The 27,296-nt window shown below is 36.0% G+C and overlaps 1 protein-coding gene across 6 annotated transcripts in view; it reads right to left on the bottom strand.

Annotated features, from left to right (window-relative positions):
- The window catches only part of tnfrsf19 (tumor necrosis factor receptor superfamily, member 19), a 78,168-nt gene that overhangs the window by 32,425 nt on the left and 18,447 nt on the right, over positions 1 to 27,296 (bottom strand). For all 6 annotated transcript variants that reach the window (XM_073923086.1, XM_073923087.1, XM_021481423.3 and 3 more), the window contains 2 exon segments: positions 12,370 to 12,548; positions 3,864 to 3,949 (listed from right to left, as the gene is read on the bottom strand). In XM_073923086.1, the coding sequence (XP_073779187.1) occupies positions 3,864 to 3,949; positions 12,370 to 12,548 (265 nt within the window).

The following is a 27,296-nucleotide window of genomic DNA, read 5'->3' on the forward strand; positions in this document are numbered from 1 at the left end:
TACTAGATATTTTTTTTTAAATACAAGCATAGATTAAAGTGCAGTTCAAAGGCTTAATTAGGGTAATAAGGCAAGTCATTGAATAATTTCTTCTGCAGACAATCAAAATATTTATTGCTTAAGGGGGCTAATAATATTGACCTTAAATTGGTTTCAAAATATTTAAATCTGCTTTTATTCTAGCTAAAATAAAACAAATAAGCCTAGAAGAAAAAAATATTATAGGAAATACTGTTAAAATTCCTTGCTCTGTTAAACATAATTTGGGAAATATTTATATATATAAAAAAAAAAAATCTCAGGAGCGCTAATAATTTTGACTTTAACTGATAATCGTTTTGAATAATCGTGATTACAATTATGACCAAAATAATCGTGATTATGATTTTTCCCAAAATCAACAGCCCTATATATGTAAATTCCAACATAATAGTAAAAATAATTAAAATAAATAACTTATTAAAATTTTGCTCACTCACGAAATGTGCTTGTCAACGTGTCGTAAAGGCAAATTAAAACAAAATCGGCAGAGAAATGTAAATGCAGTGATTCTTCAGAGGCGAAGAAAAAGATCAAACAGTATGAAAAAGGTTGGGAACCACTGCATTAGATAATGCTGAGCTATATTTAATAAAAGGTTTGCAAGATCATTCATTTGCAGTTAATGTTAGTAGAATTAATGGATAATTATTCTGAAGTGTTACTGACCAATTATTGGCACTAATTAAGCAAAATGTCTTATTCTGATGTCTGCAACTTGTTCATACTTTTCTAACAAATGACAGCCCCTATTTTAATGTCAATTATTTAGCATTCAGAGATTTGCTGTGTGCGGAGTTCACTATTATTCTCTTGCTTTCACTTTCAATTTGACAAAGTCGTCATTATCATAAACATCATCTTCATCATCATCATAATTTGATTTGTTTTAATTGTATTTTATTCTATTTATTAAAGTATGGCAACAAAGAAAAAACATTTTCAGTATACAAAGTATTTTATTTTGTACTGTAATCCTAAATTCTGTATTCTATTTAATATTATTGTATGTATTTTTGGCAGCTCTTAAATGAAATTTCTATAACTGATAAAAATGTATAAATAGGTACTTCTTTGTATTCTTTAAGTCTTTGTTTACTTTTTAATTTTATTTGTCTGGCAATTCCTAAAATAAACTCCTATAAAAATAAACAAAAAAAATACATACATAAATACATATATAAATAAATAAATAAATAAATAAATATTCTCTATTTTTTATGACTCATAAATAAATTTATTTGACTCATAAATAAATATAGATTAATAAATTAATAAATAAATAAATATTTTTCTCTTTTTTGTTTATGACTCATAAATAAATAAATATAATAAATAAATAAATATTATTTCATTTTTTCTCCAATGACTCATAAAAATGTATAACTCATAAATTAATTAATTAATTAATAATAATCGTAAATAAATAAATAGATAGATAATGAAACAAACAAATAAATAAATAGTATTCTATTATTTTAGCAATGACTCATAAATAAATGTATATTACTTATAAGGAAATAAATAAATAAATATCCTTTATTTTTCCAATGACTCAAATATTTTTTGATTCATAAATACATAAATAAACAGATATTCTTGTTTATTATTATTTTCAAATTATTAAAAATAAATGTATATGACTCATAAATAAATAAATTTTTAAAATAATAATAAATAAAGAAATAAATAAATAGGTATTTTTTAGTACTTTTTTGTATTCTTGAATTCTTAGTTACATTATCATTATTATTTATTTTGGTGGTAAATAAATAAATTGGTCCATATATATATATATTCTTTATGTTACATTGTACATTACCTTTTATTTTATTTGTCTGGCAGTTACTATTCTTCTTTTCTGGCAGTTCTTAAAATTAATATCATATGACAAAAACAAACAAACAAATAAATTATTAAAGAAATAAATTACATACATTTATAAATATATTTATATATGTTAACTATAAAAACTAAATGCTAAAATCTGATAAATCCCAGATGGCACATGTGTCTTATTATAAACTTTATAAACTTTTCAAATCCAAAAACAACATAAGGCAGAGTTCAGATTCCACGCCGAGCTCAGACTCTTGAAATGACCTGAAATCTCTATGCACAGCATCTCAAAAGTCAAAAGCCACACAATCCAGCAGCTGTGGGCATCTGAAACTCTGGCCGTCACACTTCATTTTCAGCAGCATGAGCTCTTGATGAGTCTCTCCCGTAAAGCCAGCCCAATTAGCAGCGCAGAGAAATGGAGAACAATACAGCGCTTTGTGTTTACCATGCCACTGAGAGCCTCCAACGACCCAAGCCTGTGTTCTGACTTGTAAAAAGGCACTGTAAAACGCAGCAGTGTGAATCACCAGCGCCGAGCGACTCGTCATCGCACAGATTATTATTAATGCAACTGTTTGTGTGACAACCCCTTTTAAAGGATTACCCCAAAATAACCTGTCATCACCAGCCTGATCGTGTCTTTTCATAAGTGAACGTGAACATTGTAAACTGATGCCTTAAACACCTGAAACAAAGTCACGTATTCAAACTGGTGCAGTGTATTTCGATATAAAGCTTGAATATAAAGGTGCACAACTCATCGGAATCAGTTTTGGGCTGTTTTTGGAAGGTTGATAGGTGCTTTAATGGTTTTGGGAAAGATAATCATGGGAATCTGGAATTTTGCAAAATCATCCTCAGAGTTCACAGAAGCACACCTAGCCTTGGTTGCAGAGCAGAACTAGGCAGTCCCCTTCTGCTGTCAGAAATCCAGAAGAGAGCAGGAAAGTTCTGACTCTATCTCTCTCATCGACCCCATGCTCTATCTGGTGGAAAAACACCAACTAAATTCACAAACCCAGTCCCAACATATAAAGACTAAAGAAATAGAAATGATTACCCAGGAGGAATATAAACTCAATTGGCAAACTAAAGTACAACAAAAGTTAGCGTGCTTCCACCAGATTAAACCTGGTTATGAACTGGCCCCGTATCTGACCAACATTAAGCGCCCCGGTCAGAGAAAGCTGATGAGCCGGTACCGCCTGAGTGTGGAGACGGGCCGACACAAGCGCAGCTGGAGGAGCCCAGAGCTCAGACTGTGTCCACACTGCTCTGCTGGAGTTGTGGAGGATTAGCTGCATTTCCTCACTCACTGCAGCAAATATCAGAGATGCTTACTTCACACACATACTGTAGCTCTCATTCAACCACAATTCCAGCAAGCCACAAATATAAAGAAACTCCATTATATTTTGGGAGAAAATGAAAAGTGTCTCCATCTAGCAGTACAGTATGTGTCCTCATGCCATCATATAAGAGAAAAAGGCTGAACCCCCTTATCCCTTAATAAAGCTCTCGGTTCTTATCATTTATTATTGAATACTTTTATTAATCGTTTTCTTTAATTAACTTGTTTATTGTGACAACATATATGTATAATATAAATATATAAGAGAGAGAGAGAGAGAGAGAGAGAGAGTAAGAGAGAGAGACAAAGTGTTTCTATAGGAGGTTTTACAGAGTGTGGTTTTGGTATTATTTACCGCTGTTCAGGTGTTTTCTGAACAACTATGAACAATTCTTTTGTTTTCAAACAAAAAAAAAACTCACTATTTAAAATAATAATAATAATAATTGCTAAAATTTTACAGAACAAATGTAAACAATGACAGGATATGTACTTTCTGGTTAATAAAACATTTAAATACTTTAACATTAATTTATACAGGAATTCTGATTCAATTATAATAAGATCGAATATCTTGACCGTTATACCTGAGGAATAAAAATCATCAAATGTAATGAATAAAAGTGCTTACAGTGAGTTTCATATGGTGGTGGTGGATCTCCACACGGGATACACTCCATATCCTGAAATCCACGTAACTTTGTCTTTCTGTAAAACCTGAAAGAGTGATTTCATATATATGTTAAAACTGCTCATCTTAACCGTTTCACTTACTAATTCATTCAATAATCTATTAAGAGAATTAAATGACATGAAAGTCATTGGCTTTAAAATATCTTATTTTGTGTTCAACAGAAGAAGGAAAATCATATGCGTACAATAATTTTATTTTTGGGTGAAATGTTCCTTTAAATTTGTAATTAATTCAAAACTTTGAATTAAATGAATACAGTTAATTTATACTTCCACACAGCACCATAAACTCCAGTGCTATTTTGGGATTTCCGCCTGGATTTTGCCTATCCAAATTTAAAAGCTTCCCAAATCATGCAGAGGTGTAAATGCAAAAATATGGTATCATTTTAAAGAAAACCCTATGAATTTTCATAAAACACTATTGAAAGTGTTTCAAATACCTGTATATGTTGTCTGTGTTATAATAAACACCTAAAAAAAGAGGTGCTTTTTGTATTTTTTTTATAAACTCAAATTTGAAAGTGTACCTCTTTCTGTGTGGTCTAGCGTGCTGTCATTAATTTTGGTGGTTCCTGCACATTTCTGTAATCATAGGAAAAAAGAAAAATGTCTCTACCATGATCTATGCAAAAGTTGTTGTATTCCAACTGATGAGAGGTGCTATTCAAGCCACAGGGAGCGATCATTGTTTTCATATTTCACTATTCCTTTGTTTGATCAAACATAATTCACTGTGTTTGGACCACATCAGACTTATAAAAAGATTACTAATGCACATCACCTCAAAAACAGAGGAGAAATGACCCTGAAGAGCACAGCATAAGGTAAGAGATGACAGCTGTCTGTGCTATCTGGGGCTGTTTATTGATCATAAATGTATTGTTGTCACTTCTGCGCCATGGAAACACCGCGATTCATTCGGCAACTGTTTGATATGTGAATATAATTCAGTAAAAAGAATGCTAGAACCGTATGAGCACTGGCAAGAGCTTTCATTTGAGCTATAACTTGTACATGTGTCATATATGAACCATATGAAAATGAACCAATGTTCAATGCCCAGCTCGGGTCTCCAAAATACTGTGTATTTAAGTGTAAATAGCTTTTGTACAGTAGAATAAAAACCAAAGTGATGCATGTGTGCATAAAATATAGATTCTACACTCTCAAACGATGCAATGATGCAATGCTAGTCCTTTAAATCTTAAAGTGAAAGTTAATGACGTCACAGACCCGATACCAGGTTCACTGAATGTGCATACAATTGATCAAAAGAGACTTTTTAATGTGACTTTCCAATGTAATTTCAAGAGAATGTCCTCCGGAATGTGTTTTTAACCCTTACACAACATACCTTTGTAATGTCATGATTGACCAATCAGAAGCAAGCATTCCAGAGAGTTGTGTAATAATCAGGGCCGCACCATATTGGATGAATCTGACATTGCCATATTTCATTAATTCTGCTATATATATATATATATATATATATATATATATATATATATATATATATATATATATATATATATATATATATATATATATATATATATATATATATATATATATATCATTGAAAAATACATTATATATTTATATATACATTTGTGATTTTAATGTAATTTCACTAGATGACTTAAATAACTCTATTTGGAAAGAATTGATCATTTTAAATGATTGATTGGGATGATTCTGTAGGTGCATCAGCATAGCTAAACACAATAAAGAAAAGATATAAATGAAAAGAAACATGTGCTATTGCTTTTACAGTATTGAGGTACAGTAATTAAATAATCAGCAGTAAAATATTACTGCATAGTCTTAGTTATATAAAAAAATCAATAAAATTAAATCTTATTAGGGTTTCAATGCCAGAATGCTATTAAAAATGCTGATGTAGTCACAGGCCTCAAAGACACATGCAAACAGTTCATTATAATCTAGACTCGACATTGCAGATCCTGCAATGTGACTATTGGGAATGATCACACTGCGATATTGATGCTGAAACGATATATTGTGCAGCCCTACTAATAAGCTGCGTTTACACAGCGCGCAAATGTGGCCCTGATTTTTTTTTTTTTTTTTTGCCCACACGTGACTCAGATCTCTTTTGGTCATGACAGTGTGAACAGCCCAAACTGCATGGAATCTGATGTTCTCAATTCCGATTTGTGCCACTTTCATATGTGGTATTAAATCAGACACAGATCTGATATGTTTTTGCAATGTGTGAACCGCAGTGTGAACAGTTATGTAGGAATTCTTGTGACTTTTACATAATCTTTGATCGACATCCGTCATTATTCTGTACTGCTTTGTGCTGCAAATATCCTCTACCCCTCAGCAGCACAGCAGGATAGCACATGGGGAAAATACTTTACCAAAAATTAAAGGTTGTTTATTTTGAATATTAATTGAATGACAACTGGCGCTTGTTAACCAACATTATTAGCCTGTAATAATCAATATAATTTTTAACCTGTCTTCACAGTTCAGTCTGCGGCTGCTCATTAACCCTTGATGAGTTCACTACATAGCGCTGGTCAGAGCGACACACACCGCACTTGTTATAAATGACGAATTATCAGTGCAGGGCTCAACAATAAGGACTACCCGATGGCCCGGGGCCAGTGTGAGAGGTGCTTGGGACAGTAAACGGGATCATTACTGGCCCGATTGAGGCCACCTTTTGTTAAATAATTTCGAACAGAAATAAAATACTTTCACATTTTCCATACTGCTCTTTTTGTTTTGTTTACATATAATTTTGCTCATTATACATTTTAAAAATATTATTTAAAATTATTTTTAACATTTTAATAATTACAAACATTATTTTTGATACATTATTTAATATATGTGGCCAGTGAAAATGTTGGTAGGGCAAAGTAAAAAATAAACCATTGGCCCGATCGGACCAATAAAAAAAATCCTCAGCGCTGAACCCTGCAGTGTTTTCGATAACAAATAAATAAAGGTTTCAGACACTGAAATACACATCAGAACCAGCAAAACAACCATTTACAGTTATTAAAAACTGCAATAATCAAGGCATCCATAATCCTGGACCAGGCCGTATCCTGAGCTGATGCTGTGGCGGTCATGGAAGAGCAAAGAGTGTGAGACCGATTCCTGTAAGACCCCAGTGACAGACGAGTCTTCGCATTGATCCTGTGGGCCTGCCTGATAACCCCCGTTGACCTTCTCACACCAGATTTATGCCAAATCTGGGCCAGAATTCTTTGATATCTGGGATATTACGCAAAAATCACTTTTACAGTGGTTTAAACACAGTTGTGTTCCAACAGTTTGTGAATATAGCCAGCCGCTAATGGTACAAATACATTTTTTTAATAATCAAATTTCATAAAAACAGTCTGCAGAAACACTTTGATTGTCATTCTCCCTCTCTAGGTGTAATCAGAGGGGGAAAGCACCGCCCATTAGTCACAATCTCTCCCTCATTAGCATAGACAGCCCTAAATGAGAAGTAGCAGTTAGTACTGTTTTGAATCTGCCGCTATGCTGATGCATAGGCGTTTGTAGCTCCGCCCTTTTTTGAATAGAGCACAATATCTAAAAGAAGACGACTTAAAGACGTCTCTGATATGGAGAATGAAGTCACATGCATTACTCAGGTGACATTTTTCACAGAAATCTTGATGGTTCTGGGAGATTTGTCTATCAAATCTGATCTTTAATTTGTAATCTATACCGGATTCAAGTCAGGTGATTGGCTGAGCCATTCTACAGCTTGATTTTCTTTCTCTGAAAGCTTATGAGAGTCTCCTTGGCAGTGTTTTGGATCATTGTCTCACTGCAATGTCCACTCTGGTTTCATCTTCATCATCCTGCTAATGTAGATGTTAAACAGCTGATACTACTTTACATTGACGAAGGGCAGAGGGTTGCTGAAGAACTACTGAGAGATTTCAGCTGCTGTCTGGGCTTTCACTGACTTTCCACACCTCCCCTTTTCATGTGTTCAATCTTTTTTCCTGTGTCATTTCATTTTGCTACACATAATTTCATTTGTAAACTAATTACATTTGTTTTCCTTGCGTATATGAATTTTTAAATTCTTACCAACATCTGGTGAAAATTCAAGTAAACAGCACCTTTATAAACAGGTTTTCTGAAAAAAAAAAAAAACGGTGACGTGTTGAATGCTTATGTCCGCACTGTGTGTTTTTATCCTCGTTTATGCTACTTCATACTGGTTCCGTACTGGTTCTTGCTGGACCAGTGTATGACCATGAAAGGATTGTCAATCTTTAAATAATTACTCAACATCAGAGACTGCAGCACTGCTTACAGTAACAGCCGTAAGAACACATTTTTGTCAAATGATGTAGGCGAACGGTGACAGTAATGTGAAGAGTTGCCTTCAGCATGTCTGACTGTGCCAAAGCACTTAATTATGGGTAATCAACAGTTATTAAGAAACTCATCTGGCGAGAGCAGGATGCTGCTATAGAGAAACGAGTAAACTCTCGCAGAGATCGAGACGAGCAGCTCTTCTCAAACTTGACATGTTTCAGCTTTCCGGGCAAGTCTGGGCTCAGTTGAAGGCCTAGAGATCAGTTCCCTAAGCTGGACTATAAACAGTGAAGTCTTCTGCTTCACTTTGGGCTGGAGGGATAAAGTGTGTAACTCTAGTCAGACGAATTTAAAAAGTGGTCTTAAACAAATCTGAAGGGCTTTAAATTCTGGAAAAAAATAAATAAATAAATAGGTTGAAATGAACTATTTACAGCTATTAAGGTAATATACTGTTTTCAATAAACCATTATAAGCTATGAATCAACATTACAAACTGCACATTTAGGATTGTTGATATGTAGAAATAATATAATGCAAGTCGACAAACAAAGTAGTGAAGATTGATCTTATTCAGAAGTGAAGAGCTAAAGAGTTATGGCATTAGCTGACGTTTTTGAGTAGCATCAAGGAAAATGTAGTTAAAGGCAATGATATTTAAGGTTGGAATAATGTTAAACTGGAAGTTGCTGAGACTTATATTTTATTATGTTGATCTACATCCAACTGAAAGGCCATCACTTCATCATCTTCCATTTGAATCTTTATTATTCACAAAAAAAAGTGCTTTTATTTTGCTCTCCTCGAGGTTATTCAAGTTGCAGACGACTTTCTTCTTCAGTTGAAGATTTTAGGCTGTAAGGCTATGCTTTTTGGTTATTCATAAGATACAAGTAAAATAGCTACCAGCACTTTTTTAAAGATAAAAACTGTAAATATTTAAAACGCCAAACTAAAATGATACACTGAGGTCTTTTAAAATGTCTGTGAAAGAAACTGAACGATATTTGTGATATTATAATCTTTAGCCTCTGCAAACTGTCTTGGCATGCGTTTCCCAAACAATGACATAACTCACAGCTGAGCTACCATAGTTGGATGCTGTGATGTGTTTCCCAAAATCGTAGTTGCTCTGTCGCAGATTTGTCGATTGAACCATGCTATTTGTAATGTAAAACATCTGTAATGATGCTCTAAATGAGGCGGAGTAACAACGTCTTTAGAGAAGATTTGCATTAAATCTGCATTGCATTTTAACAAATGATTTACTCACAATGTTTTACACGTGCATACACATTTTTTTTTTTTTAATCCAATATTAGTTTTGGTAAAAATGTGCATTTGTTTTCCATATTAATGTGAATGCCACATGCAGGGCCTATATTTCTTTACAAACATTATGGAGAATATTCCCTATTCTATTCTAAAACATAAAACCACTTACAATAGCAAACATGTAGGCTAATCTTAAATAGCTTATAAATCATATAGTTGAAGTCAAAATTATTAGCCCCCCTGACTTATTTGCCCACCCTGTTTCTTTTTTCCCCAATTACTGTTTAACATAGAAAACACATTTCTAAACACAATAGTTTCAATAACTTATTTCTAATTACTGATTTATTTTATCTTAGTCATGATGAGAGTAAATAATATTTGGCTATTTTTCATTTTTTATACAGCTTAAAGTGACATTTAAAGGCTTAACTAGGTTAATTAGGTTAACTAGGCAGGTTAGAGTGATAATTGTATAGCAATGGTTTGTTCTGTAGACTATCGAAAAAACATTTAGATTAAAGGGGCTAATAATTTTGACCTTAAAATGGTGTTTAAAAAATTAAAAACTCTTTTATTCTAGCCGAAATAAAACAAATAAGACTTTCTCCAGAAGATAAAATATTATCAGACACACTGTGAAAGTTTCCCTGCTCTGTTAAACATAATTTGGGAAATATTTAAAAAGAAAATAAAAAAATCTAAGGGGGGCTAATAATTCTGACTTCAACTGTATATGGCCAAATTATGGTGTAAAAACTACTTTAATGTATTTGTTTCCATAATTAGGATTTAGCTTCAGAAATACTATTTTTTTGGTCTTATACCTTTTGGTATGTGCTGCGGCTGGTTCAAAATCTTATAAATGATATTAAATTGCACTACAAAGGGATGGCAATTGTCAATCTAAAGTTCGCTAAAACTGAACTGTAAAAAAAATAACTTTGAAAGCTACAGTAATTACACGTGGGAGAGACATCTTTACGCTTTTTTATTAATCATTCAAAATGGATGTTGAAATTTATATTGAACAAATGTTGAAAGATACAATATACGGCATAGGGGGATAACTCAGAATAGAACACATCCTTCGAACTACAGCTATAGAGGAGTAGTTTAACCGCACAAATTTGCGACGCAGTTTGCGAATGTTCGTTGGAAAGGCACAAATTATAAATATAATTGTATTGATGACTTTTGGAAACGCACCCCAGAGTGAGTTCTGGCTCAAAAATGAATGATTCTTTTAAATCAGTTCTTTTTAGTGAACAGCATAAACCGATTTCCCTGTATCATCAGGAGCCACAGGTATAAATTTAAAATGTTTTTGGGCACTCAACGCAACACCTAATCCTTTGCATTTTATGAATGATCAAGAACCATGATTTCACTTCAAAATCTTTTTTTAACATTCTATCAAGGAAAAAAAGTCACATTGAACGCACAACTGGCAGTGAGAGAATTAACACCAAACTTTCATTTCCAGCCAAACCGTCTCTTTTAGAGTGCCTTAAAGACTTATTTAAAGGGATAGTTCACCCAAAAACAAAAACTGACAACATTTATTCACACTTTACTTGTTCTGAACCTGCTAGAATTGAGAAAATTCACACCAAATTTTAATTTCCAGCCAAACTCTCTCTTTGAGAGTGCCGTATAGACTGATTTAAAGGCATAGTTCATCCAAAAACAATAAAACTTTGACTTCATTAACTCACCCTTTACTTGCTCTGAACCTGCTTGAGTAAAGAAAATTAACACCAAATTAAAATTTTCAGCCAAACTGTCTCTTTTAGTGTGCCGTATAGACTTATTTAAAGGGATAGTTCACCAAATAACGAAAACTCTGACATTTACTCAAACTTTACTTGCTCTAAACCTGCTTGAGTTAAGAAAATTAACAACAAATTGTAATTTTCTTGCTAAACTGTTTGATTTAGAGTGCTGTATAGACTGATTCAAAGGGATAGTTCACCCATTTACTCACACTTTCCTTGTTCTGAACCTGCTCGAGTAAAGAAAATTAACACCAAATTAAAATTTTCAGCCAAACTGTCTCTTTTAGTGTGCCGTATAGACTTATTTAAAGGGATAGTTCACCAAAAAAACGAAAACTCTGACATTTACTCACACTTTACTTGCTCTAAACCTGCTTGAGTTAAGAAAATTAACAACAAATTGTGATTTCCTGCTAAACTGTCTCTTTTAGAGTGACGTAGACTGATTTAAAGGGATAGTTCACCCAAACATAAACATTCTGACATCATTTACTCACCCTTAACTTGTTTGAACTTCTTTCTTCTGTTGAACACAAAAGAAGATATTTTGAAAAATGCCAGAAACCTCGAGCCATTGACTTCCATAGTATTTGCTGGTCTCAACCCTTCACTGTTAAAGATTTTTACATATTACACAGTAATGAACTGTAATATGAACTGTATTTTACTGTAGGACTGTTATGCAGCATGTTACCGTATTTTAAAGTGGCATTATGAATATTAGTCTGTTTTACAGTAAAGATACACAATAGTGTAAATATACAGCAAAATAAATAGAGCTGTAAATGTAAATACAGTATTTTTGCTGTAATTGATTTACAGTAAGTAACTGGCGAACTGCTATCAGTAAGTTACTGTAGATTCCGCACTCAATTTTTAACAGTGTAACCCTAACGCGCTTTTCAACATTCTCCAAAATATCTTCTTTTTTGTTCAAGAAAAACAAAACTCCAAACAGATTTGGAAAAACTTGCGAATGGCAAGTGAATGTTCCTATGGCTTTAAGTTTGAGAAACGCCCATCTTCCTTTACACTATATGTATGTGTGTGTGACTCACTCACCCGGGCAGACAGTCTCCACACACGGCGTTGTTTGTAGTGGAGCAGTTCCCCTTCTGGAAGCGGTTGAGCAGCGAGCAGTCCAGACAGGGCTTGCATTTCTGCAGGCTGCGGTCCTCTTTGAAGCGACTGGCTCTGCAGGGCACACACTGGGCATCCTCCCCATAGCCAAAGCCACATTCCTGCGAGGATTAACACGAGATATCTCACTACTGAGGAAGGGAAGGGCTGAAGAAAAGCACCAATGTGGACTAACAAGAGGCTGAGATGAAATAATGATCACAGTGTGTGTGTGTGTGTGCTGAACAAAGGCCAAGCTCCTTTTGAGAGAGTCTATCTTACACAGGCAATAATCTCACTGACTCTCACGGGATCAATGGACAGCCTTCTGCTTCGGGGCCCCCGAAGGGCTCAGTATTTGAATCAGAAAGGCCCACGGGGACGCCCATTGTTGGTTTATTGGGAGTTTATTGCAGAGGTTTTGTCAGGCATCTCTTCAGGCTGAAGTGTGTGTGAGATGTAGTGATGTTGAAAGGTTGTGGTATGCGGAACACCAAAAAAAAAAAAAAAAAAAAAAAAAAGACCTTTAAAAAAAAGTCCCTAAAATTGAAAAGCCACTTAAAAAAAAGGTTTAATAATGCAATTGTTGTTAAAATACTGACATACATTATAAAATAAAAGCACAACCCCAAATCAGAAACAGTTGGGACAGTATGGAAAACGCAAATAAAAAAAGAAAGTAGTGATTTCTATGTTAGCTTTGACTTTTTTTTGGTACAAAAGCAACATCCAAGAAAGTTCTAGTCCAGTGATGGGCAAACTCGGTCCTGGAGGGCCGGTGTCCTGCACAGTTTAGCTCCAACTCTAATCAAACACAACTGCTTATAGATTTCTAGTGATCTTGAAGACACTGATTAGTTTGTTCGGGTGTGTTTGACTAGTGTTGGAACAAAACTCTGCAGGGACACCGGCCCTCGAGGATCAAGTTTGTCCATCCCTGGTCTAGTCCTTCAGGAGCAAAAATGGGCTGAGGATTACCAGTTTGCCAACAAATACATGAGAAAATTATAGAGATGGTTAAAAAACAATGCTCTACAAAGAAAGATATGAAGACATTAGGATATTTCATCTTCAACAGTGCAGAACATCATTAAAAGACTCAAGGAATCTGAAGAATTTTTATGTGTAAAGGACAAGGGTGCAAACCTAAGCTGAACAACCGTAATCTCCGACTTGTCAAGAATCCTCATTCATCTATAAGCAACATCACCACATGGGCTTGGGACTACTTTGGCAAACCTCTGGCAAGTACCACAATACGTAGTTCCACAAATGCTAGTTAAAACTGTACAATGCCAAAAGGAAGCCCTATGTTAACAGTGTCCAGAAGTGCTGTCGACTTATCTGGGCTCAGAGGCAACAGTGGAAACCTGTACTGTGGTCAGATGAATCAGCATTTCAGGTATTTTGGGGAGAAATGCAATCATCCAGACTGTTACCAGCAACAAGTCCAAAAGCCAGGGTCTGTCATGGTCAAGTGCCCTTGGCAAAGATAACTTGCACTCTTCTGTGATGGCAACATTAATGCTGAAAAGTACATAGAGATTTTGGAGCACAGTATGTTGCCTTTCTATCCAGGGACCACATTCTGCACACATTCTTCACAGTCCCAGCTGCGGTGGAAAAAGATACAGGTACTTGACTGGCTTGCCTGCAGTCCCAACCTATTTCCAATAGAGAATGTGTGGTCCACTTTTAAAGGGCACCTAATTTACCCCTTTTTTATGATTTAATATTAATATTATGGTTCTTCTGAGTGTGCCAGTTTTGGTTCAGTTCAACACACAGTTCAGATTTTTTTATTAGAATGTGTTAAAAAGTGTTATTTTGGGTGTGTGTACACAGCTCGCTGTTTTAGGGGTGTGTTGCTTCACATGAAAATTTGTTTTGACTTCCCGCCTAACATAACAAGGGGGCAGAGCCAAGAGCTCCCCTGCTTTGTGTTTGGCAACAGACAGGCAGACAGAGAGAAGCAACATGAGTAAGTAAACCAGCATTCAGCCGTACATGTGTCTTTGTATAGTTTTACAGCCAACTGTGCGCTTTTTTAAAAATGAAACTATTCAGATGGCACTCTGTGGTGCGGCAGAAATATAAAGTGTCACAAGTTGTGGCTATGCGCCACGGACAGCCGCCGACTTGAAGCACTGTTGTGTGTACCCTGATAGAAACCCATGTTTAGAATTCTAAAATGCATGGCGCTGCGTGGCGCGACACTGAGCATCGCCGAGCTGCGTTTCTGGTGTGCGACCTGCAGGCAAGATTGTTATTTTATTTCCAAACAAGAGACACGCACATGAGGCAACACGCTCGCACTTTTCAGCTGTACCCAAGATCACTTGCGTGCTTCTGAGCTTCTGTGATTGCGAGAAATGCAAACGGCTGAAGTTTAAGGTAGACGCAATGAAAAATACACGTGTTTGCAAACCCACCTAAAGTTACAAACAATAATTCCGATGACAGCGATCATGCGGTGAATGTTGATCTTGTGTTGAGCCCAATGAGCTTTACATCTAAAAAAAAAATTGTTCTTTCCTATCTTTTGATGATGCCAAGAAATTAATTCATGCTTTTATATTCTCTCGGCTTGATTATTGCAATGCTATTTATACTGGTTTACCTAAGGGTTCTATAATGAAGTTGCAACTGATACAAAATGCAGCAGCAAGAGTTTTAATGAAATTGAAGAAACGAGAGCACATCACACCCGTATTAATAAAATTACACCGGTTACCTGTGCACCAAAGAATAGATTTTATGATTCTTTTATTGGTTTATAAAGCACTTCACAACATGACACCTTCCTATATTTCCGACTGTTTATCAAAATATAACCCTAACCGTTTGCTACACTCTTCTAGCGCTGGACTTTTAGAATTTTACTCTGTAAACCTGATGCGATCTGGCGACACTTCTTTTAGCTATTATACTCCAAAAGTTTGGAACTGTCTCCCTCTTGAAGTGAAAGAATCCCCTAGTATTCATGTTTTTAAAAAAGCGTGTTAAGACACATCTTTTTAAAATTGCGTATGAATACACAAGTTTTTAAGGTGTATGCATTTTATTTATATTGTTGTAGGTTTATGTGTGTATGTGTGGTGTGCTTGCATATATAAGGACTATAGTGTGCGTGATCATGTGGATATATGCTTATATTTTATGTACATGAATGCTTTTATCTGAGTATATGTGACAAGTTTATTTAGTCTATTTAATGTTGTTTGTGAGGCACTTTGAGTTACATGTATGTTGGAAAAGGAATGACAACAATAAAAAGTGGTTTTACTGTTCCAACTTTTTTAAATGTGTTGCAAGAAGCAAAATTGAAATATGTGTTTACTTTGAAAAACTATTTTAAAAATCATGAAGAATACATTAAATTATGTCCATTGTATTTTCTGCAATGAAATACAAGTTAAAGCATGGAAATCACTACTTTCTTTTTTTATTTGCATTTTCCAAACTGTCCCAATCTGATTTGGGGTTGTATAAATATAAATAAATGAATAAATAAAAAAAATAATAAAAAAATAAATAATAAACATTATAATATTATAAACTCAATATATTAATAAATAATTACATTTTTCATAGTAATTTTAAACAGAATGCATATTTTATGGATTTCATATTGTATTAATAAATTATATATCATAAAATAAAGAGATAAATGTTGTACAGATAGTACGGGTTTTTTATCTTACATAAAACAATACATTATATTGACAAAGAAATGTCACATTGTTACAAAAAACTATTTGATGCTTTTAAACATTCTTAAAATATGAATAAAATACTTGTCTTATAAAATGTATTAATAATTCTATTGATATTATATAATTATATTATATATATATATATATATATATATATATATATATATATATATATATATATATATATATATATATATATATATATATATATATATAATTATATTAATAATCTTGAAATACATAGCAGTTTACATGAAATTATTAAGCAGCATACGTATTTTTTAAACAAAAATAATAATCATTTTTGCAGCGATCTGCCTTGACCAATTATTTCTGAATTATATCAAGTTGATTCAGATGATGCTTTGCATAATATTAGTAAAAAACTTTCAAATAAACATAACTGCATTCAATGTAAATGAAGCCTAAATCATAAAAAAAAACATGCACAACCCCAGATTTTGTATGTATACAAATAAAATAATGTGTCAAAAAGGAGCAAACAAAACTAGTGCCGATTTTACAGATCCTCCCCCATAAGCTTCACATTCTTGAGCACAATATAATGGCATATTTCCTTCTTTTGATTTCGGGGTGAAATATAACCCAGACATGTTCTCAGAAAAGCGATCTGTGTGCATGCGCAAATCTAGATCATGAGTGAAACCCGAGGAGAGGTTTCAATGTCAAGCCGTGGGGTCGAGAAAAAACTCTCAGCGGTCTCCGAATAATACCAGACAACACCCTTCGCATTGTTCCCTAAATACAGACCTATTTAATTTCAACTATTTCACGGAAGATCTAAAACAGCGCGCTTTGTGCGATAATATGAGGCTGACTGTACTGTACACATGCTCAGACCGAGCAAAGCATGACAAAGGGACCACAGGCGATGTGTCTACCTGAAGAAAAAAAAGAGCACGTTAGCCATTTTACCCAAATGATTGAGGACTATGACAATAGAACACAATACAGACGCCTTTAGCTTTGCGTAACTGTAACAAAACACTAGTATTTCACACACAAGTGAGACTGAAAACAGATGTTCTAATGAGTCTTTCCTCAAACTACAAAATTCTGAGCAACATGTTGAATTTTGATGCTAATTTTAACATTAAGAAGGAAAATGTAAGCAACTTTTGTTGCTTTATTTCCATTCTCCAGCATCTAAATTGAAATCTTAAGTGGTGCTTAATTAGCATTACTCATTCCCTGCAGGTCCACCCACTTCAGTAAACAACAGCAGAGCCCTTTTAAAAACCCTACTGACAGTAATCAATCCGGAGTGTGCTTGTTTGTTTCTAATCCTTTCCACATTGATGTAATTCTTAGGAATCTTGGAGATTTATTCCGCTTTCACCGAGCCAGATCCCTCCACCATAATTAAACATGAGGTTTGGGGAATGCAGATAAATCCAGCACAATTTATCCATCAAGATCAATCAAGGGACTTATAAGTGAAACCAACAGACTCTGTGACGATAATTCAAAACACACTGTTTGTCTTTGTCCTTCATGCATGTTGGAAACAGAACCAATGGTTCACTGAGAAACGAAAATAGTCATTGTTAAAGAAATAGTTCACCCAAAAATGTCACTTCTGTAATTAATTACTCAACCTCATGTTTTTTTTCCAAACAGCTAAGAACTTTGTTCATCTTCTGAACACTAATTAAGATATTTTAGATCAGTGGTCTCCAACCATTTTATTACTGCGGACCGGTCAACCCTTGACAATTTTACCGCAGAACAGGAGTAGGGGCTGGTTTGTGGGCAACCCTTAACCCTTTTCTCAGAAGATGACAAGCTGACGAAGCATTGCTATCACTTGGATAAAAGTTATATTTATGGAGAAAATTACAAAGCACTGCAGAGTTTGGATGTTTGTCTGAGGTAATTAGTCAACCGAAAAGTGTATATTCCACACAAGTGGAAGCTGATCGGTAAGTTTTTGTCACGTGACTTGCAGTGCACTCTCAGTATTCATTCAACTGGGGGCGTCTGGAAGGCGCAAGCCTGTCACACCATTTGCGCGCACAAGCCGCACACGTCTATTAGAAATAATGAACTTGCGCAAACTCTAGAAGACACAATATGAGAAAAGTCCCAAAACATCCGCCATCATTTGCGATTTCCAGCAGTTGATCTTCACTTGATTTGTTGACAAATGGCTTGTGGATCCATTTCTTGGGAGTTTGCGGATCCTTCACAGGGCCTTTTCCCTTTAGCAAAGTAACTTTCCAAAGACCATTCTCACTCATTTTGTGCTTGTCGGTTAAAGTTTGGTGCTCAAGTGCCCCAGATGTAAGCGAGAGAATATGGTCAATTTTCAAAATAAAAAATCGTTTAGACTCAGAAAATAAATAAAACAAAGATAATTGATGATTTCTTGTGCGGCCCGTTGCCAATTGATCCACCGGTACCGGTTCACAGCCCGGGGGTTAAGAGCCACTGTTTTAGATGAAATCCAAGAGCTCCTTTATCCTCCATAGGCAACAAGGTTCTTGACTCGTTTAGGGTCCAAAAAACATCCAAAACACGGACCATAAGACTTCATGGTTCAATCAGAACAATATTTTTGTTTTGGTTGTTTACATAACTCTATTCTCTTATTATTCTGTATGTTTAAACCATACCATGTATTTCATATATGTTATGTACTTACTGTTAATAATAATAATAATAATAATAATAATAATAATGTACTTAATCTGCTCAATAAAAAAAAATTAAATACTAATACTACAATCAAAGGTTTGGGAGTGTATATGTCACTTCGCATTGCCCATAAACTTGCACATTATACAGCTAATATTGTAATAATATGTATTAATACTTGTACAAATTAATCATTTGATAAGGTTTGACCCAAGTTTCTTGCCATCATTGAATATTATAAGATAATTAAATATATGGTGGATCAGGTCACAACGCAGATGAAAGAATGGCAAGAATCTTTGTAAAAAGCATCCGGATGGACGCTTAGATTTGTGTGCACTTATTGTAGTGATTACAGAAGCACAACAAGTTTAAAGTACCATCTTTGGGTCAAATGCCAGTGATAGTGTCAACAGTCGTGTGCGTCAAAGGACACTGGATGAGAGTAGTAGCACTAGCCCATCAACAAAACCAACTGCAAAGGGAACTGATATCATCACTAAATGACCAGAGACTGCAAACTTGCCCCAAGTTACCATTCAATCTAACTAAATATACAAGAATATGGCACTTCCATTGCACTGAATGAAGACCACTGGATATCAGTAAGTAATAGAGATGGGAAGTTTGGATCATGTTACTGACTCGGATCTTTAAGTCTAAATCATCGAGAGGAACGAATCTTTTTTTCGAGTCATTTTGTTCATTTGGTTCAGTTTGCCAAAATATTAATAAAACGTTACAAATTGCTTTTACATTTACAACTAGCCCAAAAGGTTGATCACACGACAAATAAGTCAGAAACAGAATACTATAAGAAGGAGAAAATAAAAATTCAATGTTTACCTGCTCTTTTGTCTATGAAGGTATTTTGACTCTTTTCTCAGCTCACCTCTTCATGTCTTCAAATGTCAGTGATTCGTTCACATTACACTGACAGACATATAAACTGCATCCCAAATCGCATACTTATGCACTATTCTACGCCATTTTGTAGTATAAATAGTGTAAGTAGTGTTTACACTAAAAACTCTAAAAATAATAAGTGCACTTTAATTACCCGGATGATGCACTCATTCAGCCGTTAAAATGAAGTGTGTAATGATGGACACTTCACGCACTCAACGACCGCAGGTTTGCTTACGTAGAGGAAGGGGCGGAGCTATCGGACGCACATGTTGAATAACTTTATTTATTTTGGATGGTGAAAGCAAAATTTTCCTACGAGAGTGATTATAGCGCCTCCCGATGGTGAATGCGGTTATACTCACGGCAGGTATTATTTGATAATTCGGTCGTTTATTTCACTGATTTGGCAACCGTCAAACGTCATTAGGGAAACGGTTTGAATTTCCGCTTAGTAAAAAAACATTTGTGTGCCGTTTGGGTTGACACTACAAACATATACTATGCTGTTGAGTGTGTATAGTGTGCCATTTGGGACGCAGCGATAATCTTAACCAATGTTCAGTCTGAGCCGATAGGAGCCATGATGATTAGTTCACCTTTCGAGTCTTGTGTTTCTTGAGTCTCCGTTCATCACGTGACAGAATGACTCAAACCTGAGGACTCGAGAGTTGAACGGATCAATTCTTTTTCCGGCTCTAAACGCATATGATTGGCCTGTGGTAAACGAACGACTCAGACCTGATAGAGGACTCGAGAGATGAACAGATCAATTCTCTTTCCGACTCTAAACCCATATGATTGGCCCCTGATGAATGAATGACTCAAACCCAATAGAGGACTCGAGAGAGGAAAGGATAAATTCTCTTTCCGGCTCTAAACGCAAATGATTGGCTTCTGCCTTTCCATGATGAACGGCTCAAAAGATTTGAAATGAAAGATACGACCTGCACAAATGTGCACACACGCGGATGAACAAATTACTCCCCGAGAGGACTCTTAGCTCCTGAGTCATATTGAAGATTCGTTCAAAATGAACGAATCGTTCAAGAACGACTCTTCTCTAGTAAGTAACCAAAAGTACATTAGCGCAGCTAATCGATGACAACTTTCACTTTAGGCAAGGTAAAATAATTTATTAAAAGAATAATAAGATAACAAAACTAAAAATACATTTCAATAAACTGGATTATCAAGCATTTCTTTATTTCAACACTACAATTTTACAGTGATATCCTGTGTTTTAATATGGGTGAGTTATCTAGATTTTAACAGTGACAGTAGCTATGTTTCCATCCATCTATTTTTATGCGCATTTTGCAGATGTGCATAAAAAAAAAAAACGGAACGGATGGAAACGCCATGATGCGCATACATTTTGAAAATGCGCATAAAAAATGTATGCGCATAACTGAGTTGGATAAACTTTTTATTCGATAAGAAAAGATGCCCATAAACTACGATGGAAACACTTTTACCGCACAAATATCAATATGCGCATTAAAGAAGGTCATGTGCTTTTGTTAAAAGAGATCATGTGATAATAAAAATGTGTGTGAATGGACAAACCAGCAGGCCGAGCACATTATAAACCATCTGAACTGTTGTTTTGGTCATTCTAAAACGCCTTACCGTTTAAGTATTAGTGTTATTATATTATTAATGGCCTCAAGAATCAAGTGCATCTGTGCTCCGCGTCTGAAACCTTCGAACGCCACCGCGCATTCACTGCATGTCAGGATTGCTTTCTGAGGTGCAAGTGATTTATTAGATGAAGAAAAGATTGATGCAGCGTCTCCTACTGCAGCAAATTCAGTTTTTACTGTTGATATTTGGCCCCAGTTAATCAGAATGTGACGATTTTGTTCGCTTTGACTCGTTAAATGGAAACGCTGCTTTATTTGCACGTCTTTTATGCGATCATCCAGATCTGCGCGTAAAGTTCATTCGCATTTTTGGATGGAAACATAGCGAATGATTGCAATTAAAATGTAAACTTTTTAAAATCGATTGAGTCCATATACAGCACCGCGCAAAAGTCTTAGGCCACCAGTACATTTGTTGTTTTAGTGAGGATATATTGATATTATATATTACTTCTCATTCTCTTTATTAAAAACACAATTAGAAAATAAAAGTTCTAGTTGGATGTTTTGGGTCTACTTGTTTAAGATACAGTTAAAGTCAGAATTATTAGCCTACCTGAATTATTAGCCACCCTGTTTAATTTTTTCCCCAGTTTCTGTTTAACCAAGAGCAATTTTTTTTCCAGCACATTTCTAAACATAATAGTTTAAATAACTCATTTCTAATAACTGATTCATTTTATCTTTACCGTGGTGACAGTAAATAATATTTCACTAGATATTTTTCAAGACACTTCTATACAGCTAAAAGTGACATTTAAAGGCTTAACTAGGTTAATGAGGTTAACTAGGCAGGTTAGGGTAATTAGGCAAGTTAGTGTATAATGATGGTTTGTTCTGTAGACTATCGAAAAATATAGCTTAAAGGAGTTAATACTTTTGACCTTAAAATGTTTTTTTTTTTTTTTTATTAAAACTGCTTTTATTCTAGCCGAAATAAAACAAACAAGACTTTCTCCAGAAAAAATAAAAATAAAAAACATTATTAAAGGGTCACGAAACACCAAATCACATTTTTTGAGCTGTTGACAGTCGTATATGTGTCCCACACTGCTAAAAACACTATTAGGACACTTATATTTCACAAAAAAAGTGTAAATTGGTTGTTTTTGCGTTATTTCAAGCAAATTCGTACTTCCGGTTTGAAACGAATTTTTGAAGCTGCGTCACGGCCATGACATAATAGCGTTGTATTCCAGCGTGCAGACTGGACGTCTGAGCCAGAGTGTGTCTTATTACGTCTTACAGTGTGTTGCATTAATGCATGAGTAAGGGTTGTTTCAAACCAATCAGCGCGCTCTATTGTGCAACTTCATTAATATTCATTACTGTCACCGTGTTTACACAACAGAGACGCCACGTTGTATTGGCAAAACAAGCGTGAAGTGTTGCTTTTATAGCTTGCTGCAGTTAAGTTTTGTTTTCATTTTCTCTTTGTGAGAGCTCATCTGGAGTCACGTGTGAATTAACAGTGTATGCGACGCTCGACAACAATAACTTACGTGTCTAAGGATTATTGTTTACCTGAGAGCTGTTCTCATCTGCAAACGCTGAGATCCAGATTCGCTTGTAGTCTTCTCTTATTAAAGACGCGGCTCTAGTTGCTGGTGATTGTCCTGTTTCTACAGATTTGGTAAGTGAGCGACCAGCGCTCTTTGTTTATTCAGTGTGTTCGTATCGAACTAAGTTAACTATTGCACCGAGTGTAAACATGTTAGCACCACAACCAAACTTTAACCTCGTGTAGGGTTTTTAATCGCATTTTGTGACCGGAATAACACACGCGACTTTCTGACGCTACCTGTTGTGTGCATCTAAGTTTTCGGGAAATGCGGAGGTTTTTTTTTCTCTCATTCGCTGTGCGGTATCAAACATTGCATGAAAAATACACGCTTACAGCAGTTCCTCGAATCAAATATCTTGTTTGTCGCGAGGGGCATGAATGAACTCCCTGAATGAAAGAGCCAAACTGCAGTTAAAGTCCAACATTTAATAATTTGGCAAATAATTCGACTACAGATGTCCATGTAGGTTAAACACCATCACTTTCTCCTGTATGTGTGTATTTTGACTCTGAAACTCGCGCGTGCCCAAATAGACACTCCCACTGTTTCATGGCCCTTTAAACACAGGGGGGAAGGGGGGCGGGGGGTTGGTGTTGAGGGTTGGGGGTAATAATTCTGACTTCAACTGTATATGAAAGAAAAAGCTAAAGAAAATCAAAGAATTAAAGAAAAATACTGGAGTTTCTGTCTTGGTTTGATTTGCATTTCTGCCAGGGCTGTTGTCAATTATGGCCAGAATTGATGGGATTGTGAATGCTGAAAAGAACAGACAAGGTTTTAAATTGTCTTGCAATTCCTACTAGAAAGCACCAAATTTGTAATGGTTTCATTTTTCAGCATTCCAATGATCCCAAAAACACCCAATGAAATCATATTTGGAAAGAAAAATAGCTGATGAAACAAAAAAGACAGTCATGAAATGGCCTCCACAGAGTTCAGACCTGAATATCATACACAGTAGGCATATTGTAGGTAGTATGAGATTCACATGGAAAGAAAAAAGAAAGATAGAACATGCTAAATCTAAAGAAAAACTCTTAGAAAGGCTAAAAGATGCTTGATATTGAAGCATATTAAATGTTGCTTGGTGCTAAAAATGTCATAATTAACACAATCTTTTGATGCTAGTCTTTTGATTCCAAAAGTAATTTTCTTCTGAATATTTTGTACATATTTCCAATATTTTCGAATACTTTTGCACAGTACTGTATGCGTTTTCTACCAGAGTTTTCAACATGCCCTAACATTTTCAAAAGATGTATCTTCCACCATTCTGAAATCGTGATCTGTTAAACAACCCCGTTCCCACAGTTGCATTCCAGCAGAGAAGCGTAATGTCGAGAAAAACGAGAGGACCTTTGTGGTTTGATATAACCCTAAACTATTGTTTTTCCCCAGCTGCCCCCTTCCCAAGTCAGGTCACCATTAGCCGCCTGCATTTCCACCACACTGAGCTGGATTAGAGAAGAGGCTCATATGTCATTAACGTGGAGATCGGCATCAAACAGGGGCCTTCTTTCCACACCGCGATCCAGTTTCCCAGCTTGGGCACACATGGATTACTGGACCGCCTGAGAAAGCCAATGACAAGAGCTCTCCACAAAGCCTGGCCCTGGGATCAGACGGGCTTCAGCCACTGCTAAAAAAGACCGATTTGGCTCTCTCAACACAGGCCCTCTAAAGAGTGCATGTAGGGTGCCTGGACAGAATGACAGCTGTTGTTGCCTGCCTGAAGGCCATATAAGACCTTCCTCTCCAGCAGGGCATGAAGGATTGTGGGGGGACGGTGAATAAAAGAGGTATGGTCACTCTGTTTGAAGGCACGATGCCATTCCTGGAGAGGTGCTCAACAGCAGAGTGAAGGGGGATGAAAACAAAATCGAAGACTCTTTAACCCCCCGTGGTTTGCCAGTTGGAAGTCTGCTGATGGGATACTTCAGTGTTTAGAAGTTCAAAAAGACAGATTATAGGAAGCCAATGAGGGTTCAGGCTCCTAAATATGGCTCTGAATGGCTGCATGTCAAATCTGAGGCTTAATATATATCACTGTGAGCTATGGTGCTCTTATTTGAGTTTAAACCATGGGTCACCAATCTCCCTTCTATAGGGTCGGTGACCACGCAAAGTTTAGCTCTAACTTGCCTTAACACACCTGCCTGGAAGCTTCAACCAGGGCTGCAGCTAAGAGGGGGGAAGGTAGGACGATTCTAAGGGTCCACGCCATTTTGGGGCACCCGGATCCCACCAGAACACCACCAATCCCCCCACACCCAGCTTCAACTAAACCTAGTAAGACCTTGGCTGTGTCCAAAATCGCATACTTCCATACTATATAGTATGCTAAAAACAGTAAGCAAACTAAGTAGCATGTTCGAATTCATAGTATTCCAAAAAAAGTATGTGAGAAGTACTCTGATGAACTACTACTACAGATTGTGCAGTGCCATTGATGTAATCTAAGATTTGTGAAGAGATGATGCCAAGGTATCCATAATCCTGGACCTGGCCGTATCCTGAGCAGATGCTCTGGCGGTCATGGAGGAACGGAGAGCATAAGACTGATTCCTGAAATTGATTCCTACTCACACCTGGAGCTTCTTCACGATGGATGTCCAGTGTTCTCCAGCCTTCGGCAAGAAGTTTGGCCAGAGGAGTAATGGTTGTGCCTAACTGAGCCTGGTTACTCTCAAGGTTTTTTCCTTCACTTTCGTCAAAGTTTCTTCAAAAGTTTTGTTCCACTGTTGCCACTGGCTTGCTTGGTTCGGGACTTGTGGAATTGTGCTTGAATAGATTTAGGTAGTGCTGTTGCCTCAGAGCAAGAAGGTCGCTGGTTCGAGTCTTGGCGCAGTTGACGTTTCTGTGTGGAGTTTGCATGTTCTCCGCCACAATCCAAAGACATGCAGTACAGGTGAATTGGGTAGACTAAAAATTGTCTGTAGTGTATGAGTGTGTGTGTGTGTGTGTGGATATTTCCCAGAGATGGGTTGCGGCTGAAAGGGCATCCGCTGCGTAAAAACTTGGTGGATAAGTTGGCGGTTCATTCCGCTGTGGCGACCTCAGATTAATAAAGGGACTTAGCCAACAAGAAAATGAATGAATGAAATTTAAAACTACGCTGAACTAAACTAAACTGAACTTCAACTCTGAAAACTGGACTAACACAGTTTCAGTTTACTAGAATTTCTATGTTAAGCTGTTTTGACAATCTACATTGTAAAAGCGCTTTAGAAATAAACAGGAATTGAATTGAATACTACTTCCGGCAAGATTCTGAGGTATCTGAGGTATCCATTTGATGGACACTACGCTATCCCATGATGCCATGAGAGAGAATTCCTAAATGGGAGTGAAGCAAAACAACAATGTGGGTAGGTCACGTGATAATGACAAATGACAGATGTAGTTCCTCAGAGTTCCATTCATACTTGTCACATTCACACTATATAGAATGTACTGTTCTAATGGCCGTGTAGTAAATTCAAATGTAGTACCTACTCGAGTAGCAGGTGATTTTAGATAGGTGATTAGCTTGTTCAGGTGTGTTTGATTGAAGGTTGGAGCTAAACTTTGCAGGACACCAGCCCTCCAGGAACAAGTTTAGTGACCCCTGATTTAATGTCCAACACAGATCAGCAATTGATAAGTGCAATGTTTAACACAAACCATCATTCAGGCACCAATATATATAGGTCTAAAGTATAGTGTAGTAACTAAGTAGGTATTTGTGTAAACTATGGTGCTCATGAGGGAAACATGAGTTTGAATTTGGCTTGCAACATTTCCTGTGTTGGATGTCAGATGTTTACAAATAAAGATTCAGACTCCTCAAAATGCCTCATAGCTTAGACTCCCAGAGTTCCTTAAGATTCTTTGGATTCATCTTCAATGCCTCCTCCATCTTACCCCAGACATGCTCAATAATGTTTATATCTTGCGACTGAGCTGGCCAATCCTGGATCACCTTGTATGAGCAGGAGTGCTATCCTCTTGAAGAATTTGCCCTTTCTTGTGATTTGCAATTTAAAGCGCAACACAAGTGTGTTAATACCTCAGGCTGTTGATGTTGCCATCCACTTTGCAGATCTCTCACACGCCCACTACTAAATGTTACCCCAAACCATGATTTTTCCTTCACCAAACTTGACTGATTATGTAAGAATCTTGGATCCATGCGGGTTCCAATAGGTCTTCTTCTTCTGCCACTTTTCCAACTGATCAACTAGAAGTTAAATTATTATTTGTTGCTCTTACAACTGCGATCAACAGTTAGACTTTTGTCAGGAAGTGTGTACATTTTCACTGCTAATTATCTTTGTAAGCTGTATAAGATGCATTTACAGGTTATGGGAATTTGAATCTGCTTTAGCATTTCCTAATCC

The sequence above is a fragment of the Danio rerio genome, chromosome 15 (genome assembly GCF_049306965.1).
Source record: "Danio rerio strain Tuebingen ecotype United States chromosome 15, GRCz12tu, whole genome shotgun sequence".
NCBI lineage: Eukaryota > Metazoa > Chordata > Actinopteri > Cypriniformes > Danionidae > Danio > Danio rerio.